Source organism: Callorhinus ursinus, unplaced genomic scaffold (assembly GCF_003265705.2).
Source record: "Callorhinus ursinus isolate GAN/ISIS: 27379988/994484 unplaced genomic scaffold, GSC_fseal_2.0 scaffold5, whole genome shotgun sequence".
In the NCBI taxonomy this organism is placed as follows: Eukaryota; Metazoa; Chordata; class Mammalia; order Carnivora; family Otariidae; genus Callorhinus; species Callorhinus ursinus.
Window position 1 is genome coordinate 53938884 of NW_027397067.1, and position 27477 is coordinate 53966360.

Genomic DNA, 27477 nt, shown 5'->3' on the forward strand with positions numbered 1-27477 from the left:
AAGAGAAGTAGATAGTCAAGGAGCCCTCGGTGGTTCAGAGGGCGGGATTACCCAATAGGACCCAGAGCTTTACCTTCATCTTGTTGGTACCTAGCCTTGCACATGGTTTTGGTATCCCCATGGTTCTGTATACTCTAAATCTACACTTCCATCGACATCTAGAAGGAAGAACAACTAAACTTCTTAAAATGGAGAATCAAACTATTCGCCATATAGGGAATTTGGTTCAGGGCTGGTTTTTGGTGTCAGTTCATAAAATAAAAGTGGACAAACATTAACATTCAGTATATTCGGTTGGTGCCTGTGGAAGGGAGACACGTTTTCTGAACCTCTATAAAAAACGGTAAGGATTTGCCCATGGGTTACTTCAGAGCAATAAAAATCAAGCTGAAGTACACTTTTCTAAAAAAGAAGCATCTATGAAGTTTCCTTTTGGAGCTGTTTTGTGTACACACAAAACATTGCTGGGTGGGACCCTGGCGGGTATACCAGAGGTGGGTGAAGAGGGGAGAGGCAGCTGGAACAGGTAGAGAGATTCTAATAAGTGATGCAGAGCCAGAGTTGAAAAACAAACTGAACAGATAATATGTAGGTTTAAGTCCGTGTTCTTAGCTCAAAGAGTTTTTAGAAAAATAATTTTATAAGCCTCGGCAGAGTGCAGCTGAAATGGTTTAAAATCAATTTCAACTCATCTTCCATTCATATAACATGAGAGGAGGGGGGCCATCATCACTGGCTCACTGGAGAAACGGTTTAAGGGTTTCCATCGTAGAGAAAGCAGCTGATTTCAGTTCAGACAGATATTTCAAGCTTCAAGGGCTGTGTCTGGACTGAGAAGAATTTGCTCTCCCCAAAGTCCTATCACACAGGGTATGTAAATATATTTCAGGGCTGCTCGGGTCCTGGAGTTCCTGCAGGACTTAGACTAGAAGCAAGTGCAGTCCCCGCTGCTCCTGGACCCGTTGCTTAGGATTTCAGCCTTCCAGATGGAGGACGGTGTCATCAGCACATTTAAAAGGAGATCCTTCAAGGGGAGAAGATAATGAATCAGTGAGAACGGACGGGCAGTTGCGGGGGACCGGGGGTAGGGGGAGGGAGAGAGGGCGAGGGAGAGCGGGCGGGAGAGAGGCAGAGAGCGTGTGTGCTCATTAGGGGACGCTCTCTGATTTGACAGGCTCGCCGCGCGGCTCTCCAGGCAGCTCCGGCAGCTGCGGCCGTGGTCGGGCCACGCTCGCAAAGGGCCCAGAGGGTTCAGAGGAACTGCGATGCTGAGGACTGAGCGCTGCAAAGCGGTCTGCCAGTCCGCAAAGTAGACCAGACCTCCTGCGGGATTGGAAACTTGCACTTACTCCTTACTGCTTCATCCACCCGGAAAAAAGGCAGGCAGCGCTCCAGAGGGAAAGGTAAGGGAAGAAATTGGTCGCTCTGGGGAAGGTAGGGCGGGGAGCGGAGGGAAATGCAGGCTCAAAGACTTGGGGTTTTGTAGCCCAGCGATCCCACCCTCTGAGAGCAAAGTAGGCAAACGCTCAATTCCTACCAAGCTTCATCATTGAGCCTCTCGGCTTTCCCCCCACGCCACGCCTGGCCCCTTTTTCCTCTTTACACTTTTCCCAAGCACCTGAGAGGTTTCTTTGTATTTCTTTTTCAGCTAGCAGATACCACTTAGCTTTTCCTTCCGGGCACCCTTTCAAAGTAGGGAGCTTCCTCTGTTTCTCTTCCGCATTTTTTCTCCATTAAGAGGAAACAGGTGCCTCTTATTAAGCTGGTTAAAGACAGTTCCTCCATCCTACACTGGAGTTGCGATAAAGGGAGTTTTCAGAAATACATGTGAGCCCTGTTACTGGAGAAACCCGGGAGGTGAAAGCAGAGGGAGAGAGAGCTACCTGCCCGTGACTGGCTCCATTCCAAACGGGGAAGCTGTGAATGAATTTGGACTCTAACTCTTCACAGGGGGAGAGAACCACGGAGATAAAGGAAGGCCACTGGGCAGAGGATGTTTTGAGAAGTGTTTCAGAGAAACTTCAAAACTGTGAAGATGGAAAACGAGACAGTAAGTGAACTGAACCAAACACAGCTTCAGCCAAGAGCGGCGGTGGCCCTAGAGTACCAAGTGGTCACCATCTTACTTGTGCTCATAATCTGTGGTTTGGGCATCGTGGGCAACATCATGGTAGTGCTGGTGGTCATGAGAACCAAGCACATGAGGACCCCCACAAACTGCTACCTGGTGAGTCTGGCAGTAGCCGATCTCATGGTCTTGGTGGCTGCAGGCCTCCCCAACATAACAGACAGTATCTATGGTTCCTGGGTCTACGGCTACGTTGGATGCCTCTGCATCACTTACCTCCAGTACTTGGGCATTAATGCATCCTCTTGTTCGATCACAGCCTTTACCATCGAGAGGTACATAGCGATCTGTCACCCCATCAAAGCCCAGTTTCTCTGCACATTTTCCAGAGCCAAAAAGATCATCATCTTTGTCTGGGCCTTCACATCCATTTACTGTATGCTCTGGTTCTTCTTGCTGGATCTCAATATTAGCACCTACAAAGATGCGATTGTGGTGTCCTGTGGCTACAAGATCTCCAGGAATTACTACTCACCTATTTACCTAATGGACTTCGGTATCTTTTATGTTGTGCCAATGATACTGGCCACCGTCCTCTATGGATTCATAGCTAGGATCCTCTTCTTAAATCCCATTCCTTCAGATCCTAAAGAACACTCCAAGGCATGGAAAAATGACTCAACCCATCAGAACAAGAATTTGAATTCAAAGACCTCTAATAGATGTTTCAACAGCACAGTATCTTCGAGGAAGCAGGTAAGCAAACCTGAGCCAGCAAGTCCACGGAAACAATGTGGGATAGAGTTCCTTGCAGGATGGGATCAACTTTGCCCTCCTTAGCTGACGGCAAAATCAAAATACAATCATGCCAATGTTTCACAGTGTAAGCATCTGCTTTACATGTGAAATCCATCTCTAAAGCAACCGAAGATCTAAAAATGGGTGGGGAAAATGTGATCGCACACCAGCAGGTATCAGTGTAGGTGCTGGGAAGATATAAGGCAATATAAACAGCAACTCTAGAAATCCACTTTTAAAATGTGTGCAATTCTCTGGGAAATGTAATCGAAATACCTGCACCATTTGTGGCTTCTCTGGGGAGCAGCTGGGTAGCTTTAAGAATTCTATGGCATGACAGGGATTTGATAAGATAGTTGGAGAAAAGATGAGTCAGAGCAAAAATGAAACTTTCCTACCGTTCTACAGCTTCCCACTGAGATATAATAACTGAGAGGGCTTCCCGGTCCCGGACTTACTAGTTTTAGTGGGGCAAGAGCCTATCACCTTCTCCCCCAGCTCCCTACAAAGGGTCCCAGCGCGCAGAAATGGAAAATGCACTCTGCTCAGGAAATGTTCTGGTAAAAAGGCTAACACCACGCTCAATTCATTGGTTAGAAAGAATGATTACATTTTTTTAAATGTGTTTCTCCTGGTAAGCGTAACTAAAAATCCCTTTATGCTTTCAGATCACCAAATGTGGATGTGGTTACAGCTAAATAGTGGTTTTACTAGTGGATGAAGTGCAACTTTGTTATAGTAGATACAATTTATAAGACAATATAAGAATAAAATACTTGTATGTCATATACATTTTCAGCTATATTTACACAATTGTTCTAAGTTACTTAATGAACTTAGCTTTCAGTTCCTTTTTCTTCTTTGCTGAACAGAATAAACACATAGGAAACATTTATTCTCATAGCTGAAAAAGAAAACTTGAAATCAGCAATACCGGCTCTTTCTCTCTCTTTTTTCCCCCTGCAGGGAATACAGTTCTTCCTGTGTGCATAGATAGAAACTGAGCATACTTTTTAAAGTTACACATATGGATTATATACATGCTATTACTTCCAAAACTTGAGATTAGCTGATATATGAAAAATTTTAATTGGACATATGGGCACACACTGAAATGAGCTGCTAATAAATGTGGGTGTTGTAGATATGCATGAAATGAATAAGGAACTATAACTTAAAGGGAGTATATACACCATTTTAAATGATACTGTGAGATCTAATAGAACGTTTTTTGTTAAACGTTATCCTCCCAGATAGGGAGGACCTGAGAACTTTTGCCGGCTCTTAGATTCCTATTGCTTTGGGTCTAGCAATGCTACCTAATACAAGGCATGTTTGGCCATCAGTTACCCAAAACCTGATTAAGGGAAACTTAGAGAGAGCTGTTGACCGTCTGCCAAGACAAACATTAACAAATACAGTAAGAAAGTAAAGAATATGTACATCTCAATTAGAGATCAAACATGGGTTAATGTCTGTAGCAAAGAAGGTCAGTGAGTACATTTGTTCATTAGACTCCAATCTATATTGTTATAAATTCTAAAAAAAATTGGTCTAACGTCCTTCTTCTCAATTATAGTCATTAGTACCTATTAGCATTAATAATGTGCTTTAAATTGCTAATTATGTTACATGTTCACACTCCCATTTCAAAGCTGTTACAGATAGGCTGCCTTTATAGAGGCTGGTGGTAGAAGAAAAAGTCAAAGATTTGGCTCCAAACAATCCTGGGCTTACTTGCCAGGGTTCCAATCGAATAGTATGACCTTGAATAGGCAGAACTCTCTGAGCCTCAGTTTCCTAAACTAGAAAAGGAGGATCAGTAGCAGCATCCGGGGTTGCTATGAGGGTTCAGTGGAACATCTTATGAAATGGAGTGGTGATTAACACCTGACAATTAGCCTCCTTCCTAGTTTTACAGTGTGTTGGCAACTGTAAGAGAAATACAGATTCATTCTTTAAAATACTATATACATTCACCATTTAAACAGATTAGCTATTGAACAGATGTGTGTATGTTCTAGTAACTTCTCTAAGGGACTTTTTATTTATTAAGGCATTTGGAAATGTATTTGGAGCATTTGGGTTTTTCACAATCGCATCACTGTCAGCCTTCAAGAGGGAGGGGCGCCAAGTGTCCCAAGATGTGCCAGTCAGTCCTGCCCTTTGAAGAAGTGCCCTGGTACAAATGGCAATAACACCCCCGCTGAGAGACACAGGACAGCATATGAATCCATAGATGTGCGTTGAAGTAATATGTCATGAAATTCAGTCTTGATGACAGATGAGATGGGTGTTCAGAGAAGAGAAAGAAAACTATGGGGCTAAAGTGACCAGGGAAGGCTCCCTGGAAGAGGTGGCATTTGAGAAGGCTCCATTAGGATGGAGCTAATTTGGAAAGTAAAAGTCAAGAGGGACAGCACGCCACACACAAAGGACCTGGCTGGGATGAGAATGTTATGGGTTTGGAGAGGAGGCAAGGAAGGGCCCACGGGTGGGATTTTTATGGTGTCAAGTGATCTGGTTGACTAAAATGAGTGACATATTTGGGGGAGCAGTAAAAAGGAAGATTGGATTAATTAGGAGTGTGTGTGTGTGTGTGTGTGTGTGTGTGTGTGTGTGTGTGTGTGTTTAAGAGACAGCAAAGGGGTTGTGAAGGATCCCAACTATCAGGCAGAGAAAGGAGTTTTAACTTGGCATAGGGGCAACCAGCAAGGAGGGTGGTGAGCAGGAAGCAACAGGAGCAAACTGGTTTGGAGGGGATGATCAATATGGGGATGAGACAGATTTGGAGGGCAGGAGACAGGTGACAGAAAGGCCACTTTGGAAATTGTTGGTGGTGATTCAGGCATGAGGTAGTGAGATTCTCCATCAGCAGAAAATTAAGGGAAGGTGTGAACCAGAGACATGTTCCAAAGAAAGAATGGGTGAGGTGGGAACACAACAGAAGCACCAGCTGAAGATAGCCCTGCACCAGGGCTCAGAGCCTAGGAGACACGAGTGCCCTGACTCATAAGTGGGGGTGAGAGCCATGCAAGGGAACCAGTTTTGTCCAAAATCAATGGGCCTTTCCTTTGGCCTTTTTCTCTTCTAAAATTTTTCTTTTCTCAAATCTGCAAAAGGTTCAAGCCTCCACCTCCTGTAACCGAGAGTCTTTTGTTTCAGTATTTTCTCTGCATTTTTTTTCTTTCAGGCAAGTTTAATTTACATTTTAATAAATATTCTGTCTGGGACAGGTCTCTCTAACCAATTTATTAAAGTCAAATGTGCATAGCCCAAGAGAACTCCATTTAAAAAGGAAATAAAAGAGCATTTATACGTAAGGGACAAATGTGCATTCTTACTTGTTTTTAACTTTTATCTCCCATGCAGAAAATCCAGATCAGAGATTTTTTTCCCCTATTATTTAGAGATTTGATTATATTTTAGCAAACTGGCTAAATATTTGGTAAATTGAACCAAAGGAATTACTCAAAACAATGGCTTGGAACTTGGAACTTAGACAAAGGATTATCTGATTGACTAAATCTTTGGCTTTACCATTGGTTGTTTTGATATTGAGGAGATACAGTTTAAATGATCCCATTTGTCACATTTCAGCTCTATCCACACAGTACCAGAAGAGCCTGTCAGTTTGGTCAATTCTGGTGTGGAGCATTGGGTAGATAAAATATCTGAATTACTGACTGTACATTCCAAAGGAATTGATTGGTTCCTTTGGTATTTTGGAGGCACAAGTAATCTTGGTAACGGACTATACTACGGATGCAAATATTTGCTTTCCATGGGATGCAGGGGTGTGCAGAATATCATATGGAGCAGACTACCAGTTTTCTTTTGCACTGAGTCTCCCTAATTAGTTCTTTTTTTCCCTGGTGGGGGAACTGTGGGACAGAGTCCAAATACAAACTCCACGAGTTTATGGCAAATTTTTCATTATAGGTTTTATTTGACTAAAGAAGCCTTTAAAATACCGGTCTTTGTTTCCATATATTTCTTACAAGACTTCTACCTTACCAGAGGAACATTGCTCACCCAAGAAACAAAAGATGCTATCCTTTTTAAAGCAATCCATGCCTTTTGTTGCTGTTGCTATTGTTATTGCTGATGATGATATAAAAGCAATCATGCATATTATGGAAAACCACAGAAAACGAGGGATAAGAAAAAAGGCATCCTTTACCCCACCTCCCAAAAGCACAGTTTATTAGCATTTGCTTATATTCTTTTTCTTATGTTTTCACTTGGTCCTTTTAATATAATTACAGTAATATATATGTGTGTGTGTATATACATATACATAAAATATATAATTTATACCCTGCCTTTACATAAAATGTTGAAATTAATATTCTCAAGGAAAATAGCAGGGTAAAAGAACATGGGTAAGATTGAGTCAGTTTTTCTTAGCCCTGATTTTCTCATCAATAAAAGGGGAATAACAATTACTCATAGACTCTTTGTTCAAATCCAGTGAGATGCATGGGACCAAATTCATGTTTGCTCTCCTCCCGCCAGCCCCCTCTGCTACCCTCCCCTCTGGCCTGTCCTTCTCACTGCTCTGCGGCCCCCTTGGCACGCTCCACTAGTGCAATAGGCTCCTGGAAAATGAAGAACCGAGATAAAGAAAGGGCTTAAATATGTCTTTTCTCTTCTTCCCCACCTCCCTCCAGCTCCTGCCTCCAGTGCTACTTGCTTTTTCAAGAAATCTTGAACAAGGAAAACCCTCCAAGACAGGAGGGAAAGGAGGTCTAAGAGTGTAATAGCAGGCAGTAGGGCTGGTATTTGGGAGGATAAAGTCCCTTAGGGTGTGTGGGGAGATTCATCAGTGGTTCATCTTACCAGGCAAATTAATGATACTAAACTCTTCAGCATCAGGCCTAAATCAGAGGTTTCTCAAGTTTACCGAGACTGTTTTCACAAATCCATTTCTCATTTCTAATTGTTTTATTTGTCGCATTTGTCTGGGTTCAACTGTATCCTTCATAGTATAAAGGTCACTAAGATATGAAAAAAAAAGTGTGATTTTTTTCACTTAGCACACAGGTATCTAAGTGAGCCATCTTATTTTTATCATCAACGAATAGATTTCCATTTTCGCATTCCCATCCTGTATAAGGAAAGACTTGGTACATACCCCATAAACTGCCTCAGTGAAAATCCCCTGCAGTTATGTGCATTGTGTCCCTTGGTTAGATGAACATTGTTTATTCCCAGTTTTATATTTGTAGCTTTGAGACATAATTTCACCAGGAGAGAAAAATACATTTTCCTATATGCCTACAAAAAAGGAGAAACCTGTACTCCTGCAGCATTCTTAATTTGGACGGACGGACACACACACACACACACACACACACACACACACACAGACACACACACACACCCCTTTTAAAATCAGCTAACCGTGAGGTACACCTGGATGGCTCAGTAAGCTAAGCCTCAGGCTCTTGGTCATGATCTCAGGATTGTGAGATCGAGCCCTTTGTCGGGCTCCGCACTCAGCGGGGAATCTGCTTGAGATTCTTTCCCTCTCCCTCTGCCCCCCACCCTGCTCAAGCTGTCTCTCAAATAAACAAATAAAACTTTTTAAAAAATCAGCTAACCTTGAAAATGACAAACTATATTTCTTTACATAGCCTTTTGTGCATTCTTCAAACAGCAAGCAGATATCCCAAGTTCCAGACAGAAGACGGCTCGGTTGGTGCCCTGTCTTTAGGCTCCTTTATGAGTTGGGGGAAGGGTGAGAAATATAAAGCTAGAGTGAGGTCAACATTAAGCAAAATTGTGGAGTAGGCACTTTATATTCAGTATCCTCTTCAGTTTAATGAAATGTCCTCTCACAATCCAAAAAAAGCACCTAGCACTGGCCTAAGTGTGGACACAGGGACATGTAGAGACGAGCTCTTCATCTTCCAAGGAGCTCACTGTTGGCAACGTGCACAAATAATCCTGAGCAGCCCACTGTGTTCTGGGTAGAGGGCACGGCATCCGGAAGGGAGGAGCAAAATGGGGGAGAAAGGAAGGAGGCTTTGTGGGGTCCATGACGCTGAGTTGGGCCCGTAAAGATCGACAGAACATCTCAAAGCAGCACTGAAAAGACAGGGAGAGAAGGAAGAAGCAGAGCTCCACAGAAGAGAGGCCGGGAGATGACCAGGCAGGTTCAGGGACAGAGCAGTCTGGTATCATTGCAGTGGGCCCACAAAATACAGCTGTCCAGCGAAGGAGGTCTGCGCCTGCGGCGTCTGACTCCCTTCCTGCTTCTACAGCCTCGCCCTTTGTCATTCCACCTGCTTTCGTCCCTACCCGCTTGAGTCTCTAGCACAGAGCTCTAGCAAACACTTCATTGCTTTTTGGACATCATGTGAGTGCATCAAATCCAATGTGTCTAAAACTAAATCCATTATTTTTCTTCATAAGTCCCGACTTTCCTCTTTCTTATCTGATAGTCCCAAGCCAGAAATCTGGGAGTCCTTCTAAGGTGCCTTCCACCCTATATAGCCATGTCTGCATGATTCTAGCTCATAACTCTCCTGTTTGTGGTACCCCATGCACACCACCATTGTCCTCGCTCCCTGCTTCTCCCATGCTCTCATCCAGCACATACCTCAGCACCCTCCTGGGCTCCAATTCCAATCTCCCCCAGATCATTCTGTACATTGCTCACTAGGGGATCTCGCTAACAGAGATATGTTACCCAAGTGATTTGTATAGTTCCCTGAGGCCTACAGTTTAAGCATCTTAGCATTAACAAATAAAATCCTGGCTTCCTTCTTCCTATGTGTTCAGCTTATTTTCTTGTGGCTCTCCTAACTTACACTTGAGCTGCAGTGATCCTGAATTATTTGTTCTCTGAACTTGTGTTCTCTCAGTCAGAATGCCCTTCATCTGGCCAACGACCCATGATCTTCCAAGTCTCAGATCAAATGATGCCCCATGCACCCCACCAAGCCTTCCCTGAGTTTCTCAGGCAGACTTATATAACTAAATGCCTAGCTGTAACTATGTATGTTAGGTGTTCTACCTATGTTTCCATAATACCTTGCATGTACTGCTAGTTTAGTAATTCTTAAGTATCATAATTGTTAGTCTGTTCACCTTCCTACTGCCATTAATATCTTTAAGAGTAGGGCTTTGTGACCTCAGCACTCTGTCTTGTGTATAGCAGGCTTCCAAAAGTGTGTATACACAGTTATGTTGAAACCCAAAAGCATAGGCTTTGGAAGAGCAGGTTGTTAGCATCTCTTCCCAATTCCATGTTCAGTGATGTCACACTAGTTGCTTAAAATGGGCCATGGGTGGAGTTTTGTAATCTACAGAAATCAGCAAGTATGACAATTCAGTGTCTTTTTGTGTGTGTGTGGAGATCCAATGGTTAAATATTTATCAGCACACTTCTGTGTGTATGTGTGTGTGTGTATGATATAATTTTACATATATAATGAATGAAAGTATAAGAGAGTACATGCATGCTTACTTTGGGGCTCAGTCAATTCCAACACTATTATGCTCCATGGAGAATTGCTGTTGATTTATGACACATACTTCTCTGATTCTAACTGAAATTCTCTTGTCTTTTATTGAATCCCTTTTAAAAAAAAATATTTTATTTTAAGTAATCTCCACACAGCGTAGGGTTTGAACCCACAACCCCGAGATCAAGAGTCACATGCTCCACTGACTGAGCCAGCCAGGTGCCCCTATTGAATCCCTTTTTTTATTCCAAAGTAGCCAAACTAGCAACTATCTAGTATAATGGTGACTATGTGAGTAGAAAAGACTTTTTATGGAGATTTCCCCCTCCCAGACAGGACAGGCTAACTTAGAAATATGCCAGACTCAAATAATAATTTACTTTTTATACAAAATCCTATTGTCTTTCCAGTGAGCCTTTAAAATGCACTCTGTAATGAGAGAGCTACACTGGACAGGATGGGGAGAGAGGGAGAGCGATAGCAACTCAGAGAAGGAAAACAATGTGAGCAGAGGTATAAAAATGAGAATAAATCTGAGTACCTTTATGTGACTCATTTTCCTAAAACAATTTGCACACATCATCTTCTTTCAAAAAGAATATCCCCAATCTCCTCTGACTAGCTTTTAAAACTCTCTAACATCTGACCCTTTCATTGTTATTTTTGCTTTGTTTATCCATTGTTTCTTTAATACAATAAACATTTATTGAGCGCCAATTTCAAGCCAGGCATTGCTCTGGAAAACCAGTGATAGTCACTTTCTTAAGGAACTTTCAGTGCAATATGAAAGATTGCCATTAAAAACAATTGGAGGGGCGCCTGGGTGGCTCCGTCAGTGGAGCTGACTGGTTAAGCGTCTGCCTTCACTCAGGTCATGATCTCAGGGTCCTGGGATCAAGCCCCACATCGTGCTCCCTGCTCAGTGGAGAGCCTGCTTCTCCCTCTGCCTCTGCCCCTACCCCCACTTGTGTGCTCTTTCTCTCTCTCTCTCAAATAAATAAAATCTTAAAAAAAAAAAACAATTGAAAAAAAGGTTGGGCCATACAGTGTGTAGAAGAGGCAAGAGAGAGGGGCAAACACTGTACTTAAAGCCCCCAACAGAATAAGAGTCACTTCCACTCTAGAATGATGAGGGGGCATTCACCAGGCCACCATGAAGAACAAGAAGACCTTAAGACCAGCAGAAACAGTCATTTATGTACCCAAGCTGAGCCCAGGGCGAGACCACAGAAGGCCCTGTGTGTCATCTGAAGGTGTCTGAGCTTGATTCTGTGGCACTGGGGAACCACTAAAGGCCTTGACTTTTGGGAACTTTGCTCATAAAATTGTACAACCGAGCCATCCGAGGTCAGGGAGAGAGAGATGAAGCTTTTGCCATCCAGACAAGAATAAAAGAAGGCTTCGGTTAGGGGGTAACAGTAGGGATGGGTGGGAAGAAATGTATATGAGAAATATTTAGGAGGTAAAGTCAGTAGGATTTAACAACCAGTTCAGTAGATGAAGGAGAGAGAAGCTCCTAAGTGGAGTTCCAGATCCTCAGCTGGGGTGACTGGACAGGAAGCGGTGTTATTAAGCATGGCACAGAGCAAAGAGGAAGAGAGGACTTATCTGTATTTATTCCTTCCCCATAGATTCAGGCGTGTCACACCAGATTCTCACACGCCTACCAGGCTCATTCATATTTTGCGACCTTGGTCATGTAATTTTTTTCCCCACCTGCAAAGCCCTCCCCACTCCCGCACTTCCATACCTATCTGTGAATCTGAAGTTCCCAGCTCAGGCTACAGCTGGATCAAGAGGTCCCATATATTGGACATGTATCGGAAGGCAGGTGAGCTCCATCCCCCTTGGCGTTCCCATTCCAGCGGGCCTTGGTGACCTCTGTCTGTCCCTTTACAGGACTGTAAGCAGTTCCCACTTTTTGTGCTTTAAATGCTTATTTCAAAGCTCCCAGCTCTCCTCAAGCCTTTATACTGGGAATGTTTTGCAGTGAAAGTTCTCCCGTGTCCGACCTCTCCTTTCCAGCCCTCCTTCCTCAGCGCCTGTGTCGCCTCGACCCGCCCGCCCCTCTGCACTGCAGACCGGCCGGCCCCTGCTTTGCCCACCTATTGCCCAGCCTTTTCGGGGCCCTTAATCGCCCTCCTCCCGTTCACCCCCCAAAGTGCTGCCAGGATCCTCTAAAATGCACACTTGATAACAGGGTTAAGATGTCTGGAATCGCCAATATCCATCTGTCTTCCAGGCATAAACACAACACCATGATCATGGCATACTGGGACGTCTCCGATCTGCTCCCTGCTTGTTCCCCCAAACGCATCTTCTCCCTGTCCCCGGCCCACCGTTCCACAAACAGTTTCCTAAACTGACCCCGCTGTGTACTGCGTCCAGCCTGCCAGCATTCTGCAGCCGCTCCTTGGACCTGTTACTTACAACCCGCCCGTCCAGGTTCACGCCTGCGGGGCGGGCTTTCCTGAGCCCACGGGCAGCGGCGGCTGGCGCTTCCCCTCCCCTGGGCAGCACTTTGCCCTGCATCCGTGCAGCACACTGTGTTGCTGTAATACTTTGTCCAAGTGTCTCTCCCACCACATTGTGCATCCCCCAGCGGCCAGCAACATCATCCCGCTTGTTTCTGTGTCCACAGCGCCTGCCAAGGTGCCTAGGGACATATTGATAAATGCCTAGTAAAGACTGGGTGTAAGGAATGAGGAAGATGGAAGGGTCAAATAATGACCTGGCAGTTCTTTCGAGGAGACCGCAAGTGGTGGAATTGCTGAGAGAAATGTGGAGGGAGAGAAGTTAAAAGCACTGTCAGAAACCTTCAGTTTAAGAAGAGGATTTGGACATTTTAGATTGTAAGTCTTTAGGATTTGGAAAAATTTACATTGTAAGTTGAGTGGTCAAGATCAAATATGGGACTTTGGGGATCATTAAAATAATGGAAAGGAGATATAATTAGGGTTGAATCTAAAGAGAGGAAAGGAGAGGCTGACAAAAATTGAGCTCTGGAGGAATCTTTATAATTAGAGGGCTGGAAGAGGACTGCAGTCTTTGCCGGAAACAGAAAGACCTATTTTTCCCTCTTGGAACACGGCCAGCGGGCCAAAGACAAGAGTTTTAGTGGATGCTTTCCCTCCAGTTGGGAGGGAAAATAAAGAAGGAAGAATGAGCCAAGGAGAGAGAGAAGGTTCAAGGAGAGAGAAGTTTCAGTTAAAAGAGTAAGTGGATTTATCTAAAACTGGGAAGTCATGGCCTCACGAACTAGAATTAAACAGAGCTCTTCATAGATGCATGCAAGGTGCACGAGAAGAACTTAAACTACAAATTAAATTTGCTCTGAAAATTAAACAAGGCTAAATGTGCACACGAAATAGAATGAATAATGCAAAAACACCTGATGGCCCTATTTCGTTGCAATAAAAATAGATACAGTCATTTTGGAAAAGAAAATCCTGCCAACCTTTCATAAACAGCCCTGGTGACTTTTGGCTGTCCCTCTAGGATAGCTTGCCTGGGCATAATCATCTAGTACTTGCAAGTAGCTAAAGCGCCCTGTGCCTCTCCATCCTGGGCCTTCATCGTTGTGAGTTTTCACGGGATTTATGGCTCTGGGAGAACTCAGCAGATTTTCTGCAGGCAGCAGCTCTTCGCTTAGAGAAGGAGGCCGTGACTCTAAGAGAGGCGGCCCATTGTGAGGGTGAGAGGGAACAGAGGCAGGGTAAACACAGAACACCCCATGAATTTTTAAAGATCATTTGTAAAGTCAAGTAACGGGAGCCTCCAGCAATGTGCGGGACTGATACCCTGCCACACTTCTCTGACAGGAGTTCGGCTTGGTGACTGATTCTACTTGGCAAATATTTGAAAGATTAGGCATATAGAAAATGAGGGTGGGGGAGAGCAGGAGAAAAAATGTGCACTGATATATTTTCTGCTCTACAAAGAAAGCTAGGAATAGGCTCTGCTTCGGGGTGAATTTACAGGAGAAATATTTAACTAGAGAGTATCAAGTGCTAGGATGGATCTCCAGCTATTTCTCTATTAATCAATTAGGAGCAATCAAGTCAATACTTTTGTATAAACCAACTGTAGTGCACAGTGGAGGTATTATCCTTGTTAAATTATTACAATCCCTTCCAGTGTGTTATTAAATAGAATGGGAAAATAGTGCAGGTAAGGACAAATTTGCACCCACTCATCTATGATTTAATTGAAAACCTACTATGTATCAGGCACTGTGTTAGGTATGAGGATACAAACATGAGCAAGTTAGAATTCCTGCTCACAAAAGGTTCACAGTCTAATAGGGAACACAGGAAAGTAAACTGACAATTCCAGCCATAAAGGATTGTTATCAGAAAAAGCACAGAGTGGTGTACTTACAGTTCTCCTGACCTAGATGGCTCGGGGGCAGATGGGCATCAGAAAGTCTTTCTGGAAGAGGACTCCTGAGCTGCACCTTGCAAATTAATTGGTGGAGGAGCACAGTTCAGGGCAGTGAGCATATTAAGCTCAGCTTTGCCCATGTTGCATTTGAAGTGTGGAGAATACAGTTTATAAGGTTACAGTCTGAAATACAGAGTTAGAGCTGGGAAGAGACACCTGGCCTGGAGATAGAGATTTGCAGCAGTCAGTGTCCAGATGGTTCGTTGGGGACTCTGGGGTAGATGCAATTATTGGGGGAAATTTCGTGGAATAGAAAAGAAACCCTGGAGTAGCCATAATTCTGGGGAGAATGGGATGAAGAGCCCATGAAATAAACAAATAAAAGGAATAAATAAATAAAACAAATAAAAGGAATTACCAGAGAGGGAGGAAGACAGCCAGGAGAATGTAGAGTCACAAAAATGAAAGGAGGAGACTTTCCATGGAGGTCAACAAAAAGAGGTAAAGATAACCAAAAAAGCACTCCAGACAGGCACTGGCAGCCTTTGTGAGTCATTCCCATAAAGTGTTAGGGGGACTACACTAGCTTTCATGAAGTTCTAAATGAATGGATTGGGGCAGGCAGCAGGAAACTGGACAGGGAGTTAAGAGTAGACAAGTTTTAACACATTTGTGAGAGAGAGGGGCAGCTGGGGAGTGCACAGTAATGACAGGGAGAAAAAAGGCAGAGTATTTTTATTTCCTTTGTTTTGTTTCCTGCCTAAGACAGGAGAAACCTGAAGCCTTTATTTATTTATTTTGAAAGATTTTATTTATTTACTTGAGAGAGAGAGAGACAGTGAGGGAGAGCACGAGCAGGGGGAGGGGCAGAGGGAGAAGCAGACTCCCAGCTGAGCAGGGAGCCTGACGTGGGACTTGATCTCTGGACCCCGGGATCATGACCTGAGCTGAAGGCAGATGCTTAACCAACTGAGCCACCTGTGCGCCCCAGCCTGAAGCCTTTAAATCCTGATGGGAAAGAGCTAAGCAGGGTGGGAGGAACTGCTGGCAGAGACATGAGCCAGACTCACTGTTGATAGGGCTTGGTCCCTGCAGAGGCACAAAGGGGTACAGGCAAGGGCACAGGCAAATCCATAACCTTGGAGAGGGCAAGGTAATGGTAACCCTGTCAGCAGGATTGCATCCGACTCCCTGGCCCGTCTGTGGCACCTGGCACAGCGTGTGGCACGTAGAAGTATCAATGAGTGTCAAACAAATGGATAAATGTGTGACTTAAAGAGAATGAATGATACAGGAAAAGAGATCGGGATGACCATGGTTGCAGATTATTTTTAGGTTAGGGGGTAGGAGGTGGCTTATTCTCATAGTCTGGTCTCTCTTTCCTTGGTGACACGGAATGGAAACTCATGGACTAATAAGCATGGAGATAACAGTGGTGGAGCGAGGGGCCATGAGCAGAGGCATGGCAGTCCATTGTGGGAAGTGGGAGAGGGAGACGACAGCGGGAATGATGGCAGGATGAAGTCACATTCACATTTAGAAACAAGGAGCTGGTGTGATAGTAAATGACAGGCAATCTGAATTTCTTAGTGACGGCTAAACACTTTGCAGCGGGCCTGTTCTGGGACTCATTCCCAATAAATATCTTAAGCAAATTAGGAAAACCCATCCCTTTGTTTGGGCAACCAAAGGCACTAATCCTAAAGGTTTTTAGGTGTGTGGTGCCATATTTAGATGAGCCATTTCATTGTCCTCAAGGTTGTTTCCTTTTCTGTGACAAAGAATGACACCCCCACGACCAGTACAATGTACACTTAGCACTTCCTTCCCTTTCACTGGGGCAAGGATCTTACCATAAAGATAGATAGGATTTGATGCAACACCGAGGGCAGAGATTTCTACATTTGCCACAAAGTTCCATCTAAAACCCTGCCTCCAAATTGATGGAAGTCAGGTGCCTCAGTAAATCCCTTCCTCAAAAATACTGTGAATAGGACCAGTTCATGGGCTATACCTCCTTCCTCGCAATCTTGAGCCGGGTCTCTGCTTTATGAGCATCCTCAGCTGACTTGTCTGGTGTTCACAGTCTTTTGCCTTCTCCTCAAACATCCCGGCTATTTCCAATTTATCAGTGAAGGACACCGGGAACATACTTAAAAGCAATTAGCCTTTTGATAAAAGGAACACTACTCCATTTGCAGACAGTTCTTGACTTTACTTTGCTAGTGACTTTATCTCCTAGGAAGAGGGCAATATGAAGTGCAAATACTCTTAATAAACAGGGATGGGCGGAATCGACGGTGCTTGACCCTTCTCCTGTGGATGCGAGCACACTGAGTCTCTGTGCCTCGCAAGACCCTTGAGATACTAAAGGCAAAAGCCAGAGAGGGTTTCCACATAATAACCCTTTCCGTATCGGTTCTCCACATCACACATGATGTTTGTTTATTCCTGAGGGGAGCTCTCCCAACTCAAGGAGTCAGTGCCAGCCACTCAAAATCCAGTGCAGGCCCAAACTTAGACAGGTAGAAAACTGCCATTATGGACTGTGGCTTTTAAGCTAATGAACGGTTTCTGTTACTGGCTCCTTCCCAACTCTGCTCATTTCCTCAGAATAATTAAGAATGGTTATTAAATCGCATCAGGCTCATTGTACCCATCCTAAACATGTTTTGATATAGACAGTTATCCATGCATATACCACAGGTAGAAAATGCCGTCTTGGATTTGTTTTTTAATCACAAACATTGAGGTACTGAAAGAAAACTCATGTTCCCATGATGCCCAGTGAGTCAAAAGACAAAAAATTCTGGGCTGGGACAGTGCGAATTATCTTCTCAAATAATTTTTAATGGTCATTAAGAAGTTCTTGGTAGCACTGAAGAAAGGTACTCTAATTTTTGCAAACGGATATCTAAATTTGAGTGCACTTTCAGACAATCCTGCTATCTTTCATAAAGAGTGAAAGTAAAGCTATTGTAATTAGAATTCTGTTTATTCAAGGTTATCTTTCTGCCTCAGCTAAACTGACCCAATACAATCTCAGTATTAAGGATAGAGTCAAGTTCTTTAGAAACACTGGAGAATATAAAGAATTCTTTCAAAAACAATAATTTATCATAAAGATGACTTGAATTGCGATATTTCGTAATGGTAAAATTCACGAAATCATTTTCCCCTAAAGAGCAATAGAAATGTCTTCATTCAGAAGGAAAACATCTCGGGAAGCTGTTACACAGTCATGCTAGGGAAATGCTGTGCACGAAAGCCTCTGTGGTGAGCAATGATTCGTTCCCTTGTGTACTAACTAGCCAATATTTCATACATATGCCATTTTTGCAGTCATCAGAAAGATTTGAACATATTATACCTTAGTAATGTACTGTAAATTTGCTATCCACTTTTATTTTACTCCCAAACCCCTGAAGAATAGGGCATGTTCCCTTCAGTCCAGAAGCACATCCCCACACAAATTGTAAAGGGAGACTGTGTTGCCAACTCCCTGGAAGCAGGGAGAGTTTTGAAAATTTCCCCCAAGTGATCCTCAAAACCTCTGCATCCCAGTTTGAGTCACTGCCTAAATATTCTAGGTTAGATTCTTTGGTTAATGTCATGCACCAGGTTACTTGTCTGCTCCCCCTCCCACCAATGTAACCTGGAAAAGGTGTGTCCCACCTACATGGCGGTCAGTCATTTACTTGCCTTTCAGATGGCCAGTATTCCTGAGCTCGGACCGCGTGCTGGGTATGGTGCTCGGGGATGCCTGCACAGCATCACATCTGCACCTAGGACATAGGTATAATTCATCATGTCAGTTTTAAAGATGAGGAGTCTGAGATTCAGCAACATTAACCTCAAGGTCATCCAATCAAGAGATGGAAGAACCAGGGATCGAATGCTAGCATCTAATCCAAAGCCTGTGATAGTAACATTATACTCTCCTTCCTCACGCACTTGCCCACAGTACTAGTATCTCAGAGATGAGGTACATAGCTTAGGCCTTCTCTGCCTAAGAAAAAGGGCACTTCTTATATAGGTGACAATTGCACTGATTCACGTGTTCCACAAAATGTGCTGAACACCTTCTTGAGTGTTCCTGGCACTGTGTGAGACCTTGGGAACACAGCAGTGAACAAATAAGACAAAAACCCTTGTCCTCTGGAACTTACAGCCTAAGGAGGATGGGGGAAACAGTATATAAACATATATACAGTATATAAATATATACACATAGTGTATAAGATATTGGAGAAAATGAAGCAGATGAGGAGGATATGAAATGCTGAAGTAGGAGGGAGACGATTTTCAATAAGGTAGTCAGAGATATAAAGTAAATAGTCCATTTTCAGAGAGCAGTGTTATTTTGACTCTATATGCAGACACGAGCAAATGTCGCTTACGAATCAATGCCTGAAACAACAGGATTTTTCCCGTTAATGAAATGTTAAAATACCACGCTGTCCTACATAAGTCATTTAGCTTTTATGCACAGGAAGTATAGCATGATACTCTTCAGTTGTCTTTCATAAGCTTTTAAAACACTTATTCTAGAAGAAAAGGCATTCTCCATTCTAATTCAGACCGAAACATTTTTCCACCGGTGGGGATGGAGACCTCTAGGTAGGTCAGAGATTGAGAGAGGTTTGTGATCAGCATTCCTTTACCCACACACAGCGCTAGTTCTCTTCATTCTTGTAAGACGAAATATGTCTACCTAGTTCCACCTGAGCAATAAGAAACAGTTGCCTTTTTAGGGACAAATAGTTCAAGAGGCCTTTTTGGCGGCTACCAGAATGGTTCCAGCACAGACAGGGGCAAACTGTTTGGATCAAATCCCAGCTTTGCCACTTGTAAGTATAGATGGGTTCCCTCGCTGGTAACATGGAAGTCATGGTAGCACCTTCCTCACGATGCTATTGTGGCGACTCGATGAGCTGATTTGTAAATGAAACACTCAGAACGGTGTCTGATGCACAGTAAGTAATGAGTGATTTCTAACATTAGTTTTAAAATTAGCTTTGCTTTTCTAGCATTTACTATGTTCCAAACACTACATAAGCCCTTGATCAACATCATCTCATTTATCCACACAACCTGGGAGATAGGTAAAATTTCTCTCACTTTTACTGAAGAGAAAATGGAGACTCAGAAATTAGAGATGGGCACCAAGTCCAACAACTGGTGAGTGCTGGAGCCAGGATTCCGGCACAGATGAGGAGAGTCTGATAGCAGAACCAAGGGACTGGCTTGCTCTGGGCCAGCACGGCCCACGGCCATCAGTCTGGAAGTGCATCCCCTCCAGCTGATTCTGGTACTGGTTTCTACACGAACTCCTGAATCCAGCATCCGTAGGAGCACACATCTTCTGGGAAAATAGCTCCCAGGATTATTAAAAGTACTGTATCAGCAGGATATTTTTTTAGGTGACATTTGTTTCGAGTAGTAATGCTCATGATGATTCTGTCATAGAGAAGTCAAATTTTCAATCAAAATTTTGGTCCCCACGCTGACAGCCAGCATTATTCAGTCTGTATTTCTCATAGGATCTGTTGATAATTAGATGAATAATTAGAAAAATTTCACCGAAAATCACAAGAGTGGTTTGAAATAAGTTATGCGCCATTTACCTTGCTTTACCAGAAGCATTGGACTATTCTGTTGGTTGGCAAACTACAATCATGGGCCAAATCCAGCTCTATGGCTTGTTTTTCTAAATAATGCTCACAGCCATGCCCATTCACCCATGTGTCTTTTGTGGCTTCTCTCACAGGGGCAGAGCTGAATAGTTATGACAGGGACTGTAGGGCTCAAAAAGGCTAAAATACTTACTGTCTGGCTCCTTATAATAAAGGCTTGCTGACCCTTGAACGATTCCTATTTAAAAGTTTATTTGTGAAAATGTTATATACTTTGTACAGGTATGTGAAGGGTGCTCAAGAAATAAATTATAAATACATATTAAACAAATATTATCCAAACAAGAATTACCACAAAATTGCCCAAAACAAGAAAGTTCAAGCTTATCGCAGGCAGCCTAAGTTAGCAGCTAGTGTATCCCCTAAATATTATATTTTTTGCTTTGCCCATTATATGAGAGAATCCTTGATTTCAATGGGCTCTAAAGTACAAATTTAAGATGCAGAGTGACATCCCGAGAAATAGTTTTCTACAGCTTCATGAGGGACAGAGAAACCACGGATGATTAGATGTGACAGCAGACAGAGAAGACAGTACAAGAATGACTGTCAAATGACTGGGGTTTGTATCTTTTGTAGGCAAACCCCACCCTGGTATATATTAATACAGTATCAGTCAACGTTGATAATGGGAAGTGACCTCAGCATAAATCATACTGACTTAGCATCTCTTTTGTTGTTCACATTTCCTGAGTTCTTTGTAACATTACATCCAACAATTGTTTATTTCTACAGAATAACAGGTTGTTCCCTGAAAATTTTCTTCACCATAATTCCAGTCTGATCTATCATGGCCCCTTTTTGAGACTGAATCTTTACACATTGATTTTAATTGTTGACTCTAAGCATTTTTTAATACCAAACCTTGATTCAAGGGCAAGAGATAAAAATATGCAATATACCCTATTCTTGCCCTCGAGATCTTACATATTAGAAAAGAAATCAGACCCCAAACAATAATGACATTTGTGATTAGGGCTGGAAGTACCAAACAACCACATGGAACTCCATGGAAGAAGCGATACTTAGAGTAGCATTAGTGAATTGTTCATTCATTCATTCAATTGTTCATTCATTCATTCAATTTCTTGAATATTTTTGGCACCTACTAGGTGCCAGACCTTCATGTTGCGCCTTGCGTGTAGGGTAGGTAGAAGCCATCATTCTAGAGACGAAAAAAAGACAAGAAACAAATAAACAAATGAAGCAACAGAATCCTCTCAGAATGGGACTGTTAGTACACAGAAATAAGCGGGGAGAGGGGCACCTGGGTGGCTCAGTCAGTTAAGCATCTACCTTCAGCTCAGGTCATGATCCCAGGGTCCTGGGATCGAGCCCCACATCGGGCTCCCTGCTCCGCGGGAAGCCTGCTTCTCCCTCTCCCACTCCCCCCGCTTGTGTTCCCTCTCTCACTGTGTCTCTCTGTGTCAAATAAATAAATAAAATCTTTTTTTAAAAAAAAGAAGTAAGCAGGGAGATAAGAGAGAAAGCAACCTAGGAAAAGGTTAGTACCTGCCACTGTCTCTAGAAAGTTAATATTCTCTTCTCTGGATCTCTTTCTCATCATCTATAAAATGAAAAGAATACCTACTTCATAAATACTGCAACAATTAAGTAATTCAATAAAATCCCTGGTGTTATGTTTAAGATATACTGAGTATAGTAAGGAATTATTATTGTTGTGGTGGTGGTGGTTGTCACAGTCTTCTCGGCTCTTTAGTTAAATCCTCCACATTTTCCCAGAGATAGTTTAAATGATGTGTTGTTTATGGAAGCCCATACTCTATGCGGATGCTTTACATAAATTACATCATGTATTCTTTACACTTACTCCTATTTCACAGATGAGTATACTGAGGCTTACAGGCATGAGATATCCTGCCCAACTTTATACAGCTAGAGAGAGGCAGAACTAGAATTAGAATCCAGCCTGTTCCCTCAACCACTACATTAGTACCACCTGGACAATACCATTGCAAAGAAACTCTAATGACTTAATAATCTGTGGTAAAAGCTTGGACTTCATAGCACAGGCCCAGCATGCTGTGGTTTGCATCAGACACCTTATAGACTCATGGAGGTTTTTGAGTCAAACTGCTAAAAGCAGATAAATGCAAAGTAGCTCCATTCAATCTGTTAGGCGAACAAGGGGTGATAAAGCTGGCACCCCTTGCCAAGGATGCAGATTTCAAGACAGGATAAGGAATATAACAGCACCTCATATTAGAAAGTTACAGTATATGCTTCAATGTGTTTTCACATCCTCCTTGGAATTAATCCTCAATTATATTGTATTCACATTTTAACTGGGGTAGCAAGGTTCAGAAAGCTTTGAGGGGTAATGATTGGCAAAGCTGACATTTCAAACCAAGTCTTCTGATTCTGAGTCCCATGGTTAGCCATCAGAGAGCTAAAAATCAGTGAAAAGTGCTGAGTTTATGACTTGCTGAAGGAAAGAAACATACTTTCCCCATTTGGCTTTTGTTGTGAGTTCTTTGGGGACAGCTAGAACATTCTCTCTGTAACTCCAGATAGGCCCAAGCATGGTGCAGGTAGTCTCTCCTGGGATAGACCCAGATAGAGAAGGAGTTGGCTGCCTTCCAGGTGCTCTTGGCCACCATGATAAGGTACTTTGTCCAAGATCTTTAGGAGCAAAGCCACTAAATGCCCACTAAAACTTTGGCAGCCCTGAGAGCTTTACTTCTATTTAGAGATTACCTCTCTTCCCCTCCATCATTCACATTTTACATTTTAAAATATTCTCATTGATTTCCCATCCCCTGCTGGGTGAGCTGAGGGATTGTGTGTCTAGATCACTGTCTACAGTGTTACCCTCACCAGGCTGTAGGGCCAGAGAAGCACAAGGGAGAGATGAGATCTGGAAATATCTCCCTCAGAAAGGATCAGTATCTTCAGAGAAGTGTTAGAGCCAGCAACTGGATGGCCAGCTCACAGCCAGCCAAGATGCCTCATTCAGAAGTTTTAAGGTGTGGTTCCAAAGAGAAAAATGATCAGGAGAAGTAAACACATCCTAGAGAACAGGGGTAAGAAAACCCACGCAAGGTGGTAGGGCAGGGTTTTCTGCATGCTTAGTCATTCACCAGTGATTTACCTGGAAGAGAACATTTAGAAAAGGCTAAGTAGCACACTCAACCCACAGCAGACGCACTGTAGCCTTGTTCCAGGGCGGCTCATGAAAGAATTTAGAATGACATTTTATTTTCTACAGCTGAGATGTTATTATAATTTGGATCCCAATTCTACTGGCTGAGTTTTCTCCTTCCCAGCATGTTTCCAAACGTCGGCATCCTGTGAACAAGAAAACATCAAAGCAACAGGAAGGGAGACAGCCTTTCATCTCCCACAACTATCAGACTGTAACCAACCCTCAAACCCCCACACTGCAATAGCTGCTAGTGTTGCGGGAAGTCTGGTAGCGAATCGGAAAGTCCAGCTGCAAACTTTATCTTTAGTTCTCCACTGTTAACAGGAAGGCCCACAAAATGGAAACGTTCAAAAAACATGTTCCCTCGGAACTTAGTGGAGGGAACAGGATAGCTCTGGTAGGTGCTGAGGTGTAACCCTTGGGCGGAACTAGGAATTCATTTTTCATTCTCCTGTTCCACTCTGACAGTCTTTACCACGTCTAAACTTTCAATCCACCTGTTTTTTGGTTTTGCAAACTTCAAAAGAAATTTTTTTTTGCCCCCAATTCAAGGTATTATAGTGAAGAGAAGAGGGAGACTTCGCAGTGAAATACCCATGCCCTTAAATTGTGGCTTTCATTCATCAGCATAGGACTTCCTTGGCATCAGTTTTATCCTCGGTAGAATGCAGATAAAGCAGGGGCTGATATGAAGAAAATGCCAAGCGCACTGCCCAGCACGCAGGAGACATTGCGTATATCTGAACGCTCTTACTCCCTCTCATCTGCTAATTTCTATTGCTAGATTAGACTGTCTTCCATTTTCATCCCGTTTTCCTCATTCTATACTGAAACATTTTAAGAAATACTGCACAGTCTGTCCTCTAACACAGACTCAGATATTCTCAGAAAGTGAGGCTCACAGCCACTCAGGCTCTCTCTCACCCTGAGAGGTTTGGGTATAATTTAGCCCTGAAGTCTAGTTCCACGAACCAGAATAGCTCAGGGTCCCATCACTTTTTTCACTCTTTGTGTGTTTGTACCTCGCTCTAACTTGGCTTTTGAAAGAAAGAATGGGTTTTGAGGGTTCATCCCGTATCAGACCTGGGTGCAGAGCTCTCTCTGTTTCCCATAAGTGTCCTCACACTTGGTATTTGGTGATGCTCAGTAAAGCATCTGGGGGTGTCACAGGACGGGTCACATGGTGTTCTATATGGAAACATGTCCTTCTGCAGCTCCACCTCTCAACTGTGCTCATGTGTCCTACCAAGGGCAGGGCCAGCGCATGGCCCCCCGGGATATAGAGCTCAATTTCCTGTCCCCACAAATGTCTCACTCAGAGAACAGCTCTGCTTGACAAGTCTGCTTTCTCAGCACCCTTACAATTGTGGAGACATTTTTTTTTTCAATTTCACTGGATGCACCACACTTACAAATTTATATTTAAAAAGCTTGTATCACTATTTATTTCTGTAATCCCTACTTCTCCCTTAATCCCCACTTCTTCCCCAAGCATCACCAAATACTACCAAAATTTCTCTACTGTGAATCTCTTCTACTATTTTCATGGACATCTTTAATCAGAATAGAGTCCAGAAAATACTCTATAATTCTAGCCAGAATGGCTCTAAATTCTTAATGGAATATTTAGATATAGTACTTGACAGGTGGAGTCAAGAACCGAACCCATGCATTAGCATCCATAAGTGGCTCCTTGCCAAGAAATTTGTAAGTAATCCACAAGGCAGGATTTGACAGTCCATGATCTCCCCACCATAAATCACCACTCTGACCTTATTCACTTTTATTATACTTTAACTGACTTTGAGTTGATTCTAAGCCCGTTGGTGGTCCCATCATTCAATTTTTAAACCCCACCAATTATCTCACTCCATAGTACAAAGCACCCCACATTGATTACAACTGTCTTTTACAAACCACATTGCCAGACTCTAAGTCAAAACAAAGCAGAACACCTCTGGAAGAGGAAAATCCCAGAGCTCACGATCAGTGTAGAAGCTTACCTAAATTCAGATTTATATAACTGTCTCAAGTTTATTCTTCAACTGGCTCAATTTATGTAACAAAATGCAAAGGGTCATTGATCACTTTGCTGAAGGCCATCTGAGAGCAAAATATTCCCAGTAACAGAACACTTTGTTAAAATGTAGCAGTGCAGGAGAACATGGACAGGAGCCAAACATAAAACGTATTGTTACTCTTCAAAGAATGGCATTAGAATATTAAAGCTAACTGTTTTGTATTCATTAACCAAGAGAATGTTTCCAGAAGGAAGTACACTTTTGAAATTGGGTATATTCCAGCCAGAAGTACAAGAACTAGAACACTTTGCTAATTTAAAGAGTCCTAAACCTACACATACCTCCACAATTATATTTTAACATTTGTGAAAAATAAATATTTACTCAGGAATAATTCAACTGTGCATTGAGCACTTATTATGTGGCAGGCATATTTACTAAGGACTTCTCCCAAACTTTTGTGTACTAGGGATCCAATAAAAGTTTGTTGTTGATTTACTCTGGTCATGAAGCCAAAAACAGAACTTTGGTGTTATAGAATGTGGGAGATTCAAAACAAATAAAGAGACAATGATCCACAAATTAGAGTTACCTGTTCTGACGCTCTTGAAGATCATTCATTATAAGAGTGGTAGTCTTCCAACACCAGTTATTGATATGGTTGTCATCTCCTCTTACATAGCTTTGCCTTTTTAGTTTTAAGAAAGCTTTTCCACAGTATTTAATATTGCCCTGAAATTTTTATATTCTGCCACTGAATTTCAACCAAATGTTTGAATGGACCCTGGTACCTGTTATTAAATAATTTTTATTTCAGCATTCCTTTTATAACTTCTATAGATTCAGTCTTTAAATTGACAGTACTCCTGGGGCGCCTGGGTGGCTCAGTTGGTTAAGCGACTGCCTTCGGCTCAGGTCATGATCCTGGGGTCCCGGGATCGAGTCCCACATCGGACTCCCTGCTCAGCGGGGAGTCTGCTTCTCCCTCTGACCCTCTTCCCTCTCATGTGCTTTCTCTCTCTCATTCTCTCTCTCTCACAAATAAATAAAATCTTTAAAAAAAAAATAAATAAATTGACAGTACTCCTAAAAGAGGATTCAATTATTTGCTTTCTTCTCAAGGTGATGCTCCAATACATCTCAATGACTCAAGTTCTTCAACCATATTTCAGTTATAATAAACTTTAAAAGGGAAAATAATAGAAGGCTAGGAAGCCAGGGTTCTGGGTCTAGAGATGCACCATGTTCTTAATTAGCTACAGGAAGTTAAAATGAATTCTAGTAATTTCTTAAGCACTTCAGGAAACTGCATCTTCCTGTGAACACAGCAATTAAGATGATTACTGACAATCTCTATTATTAGGAATTGAATTTATTCCTATAGTTTATCAGTACCTTGAGGAATATTTATGCTCCAGGTACTATTTCCCTTTGCCTGGCCTTACAACCCCCAAATAACAAAACCCAATTATGTGAAAATAGTCACAAGCATGTCTAAATATTTTGTTACCATGAGTAACATAAGTTAGATTTTCTTAGAATGTTGGAACTGGAGAGACTTTTGGGAGAAATATAGATTTTACATTTACTGACTCTGGAAAATGAGGTTCAAACATAAGTCGTGTGATCTGCCCAATCTCTTCAGGGTCAGAGAGGGATTGTGCAACCAAGGTGCTACACGCCAATTCCAACTCTTTCTTCCATACCCACTAGACTTGGCCATTCACTGACATACAGCAGTATGCTGCAGCTTTTCTCTCCTAAGGAAGAATGTCTAGATGATAGCAAGACCCATGATCATGCATGGAATCTTTTCTGAATCATACATAAAATCAAAAGTCAGAAATTTTTTCTGAATCAACGCAAGAAT

General features: G+C 42.6%; 1 protein-coding gene across 1 annotated transcript in view; it reads left to right on the forward strand.

Moving 5' to 3' along the window:
• The first annotated feature begins 2035 nt into the window (after positions 1-2035).
• TRHR (thyrotropin releasing hormone receptor) overlaps positions 2036-27477 on the forward strand; it is a 35439-nt gene continuing 9997 nt past the window's right edge. Inside the window, exon 1 of the mRNA XM_025870525.1 lies at positions 2036-2824. Within this exon, the coding sequence (XP_025726310.1) occupies positions 2036-2824 (789 nt within the window). The remainder of the gene's footprint in view (positions 2825-27477) is intronic.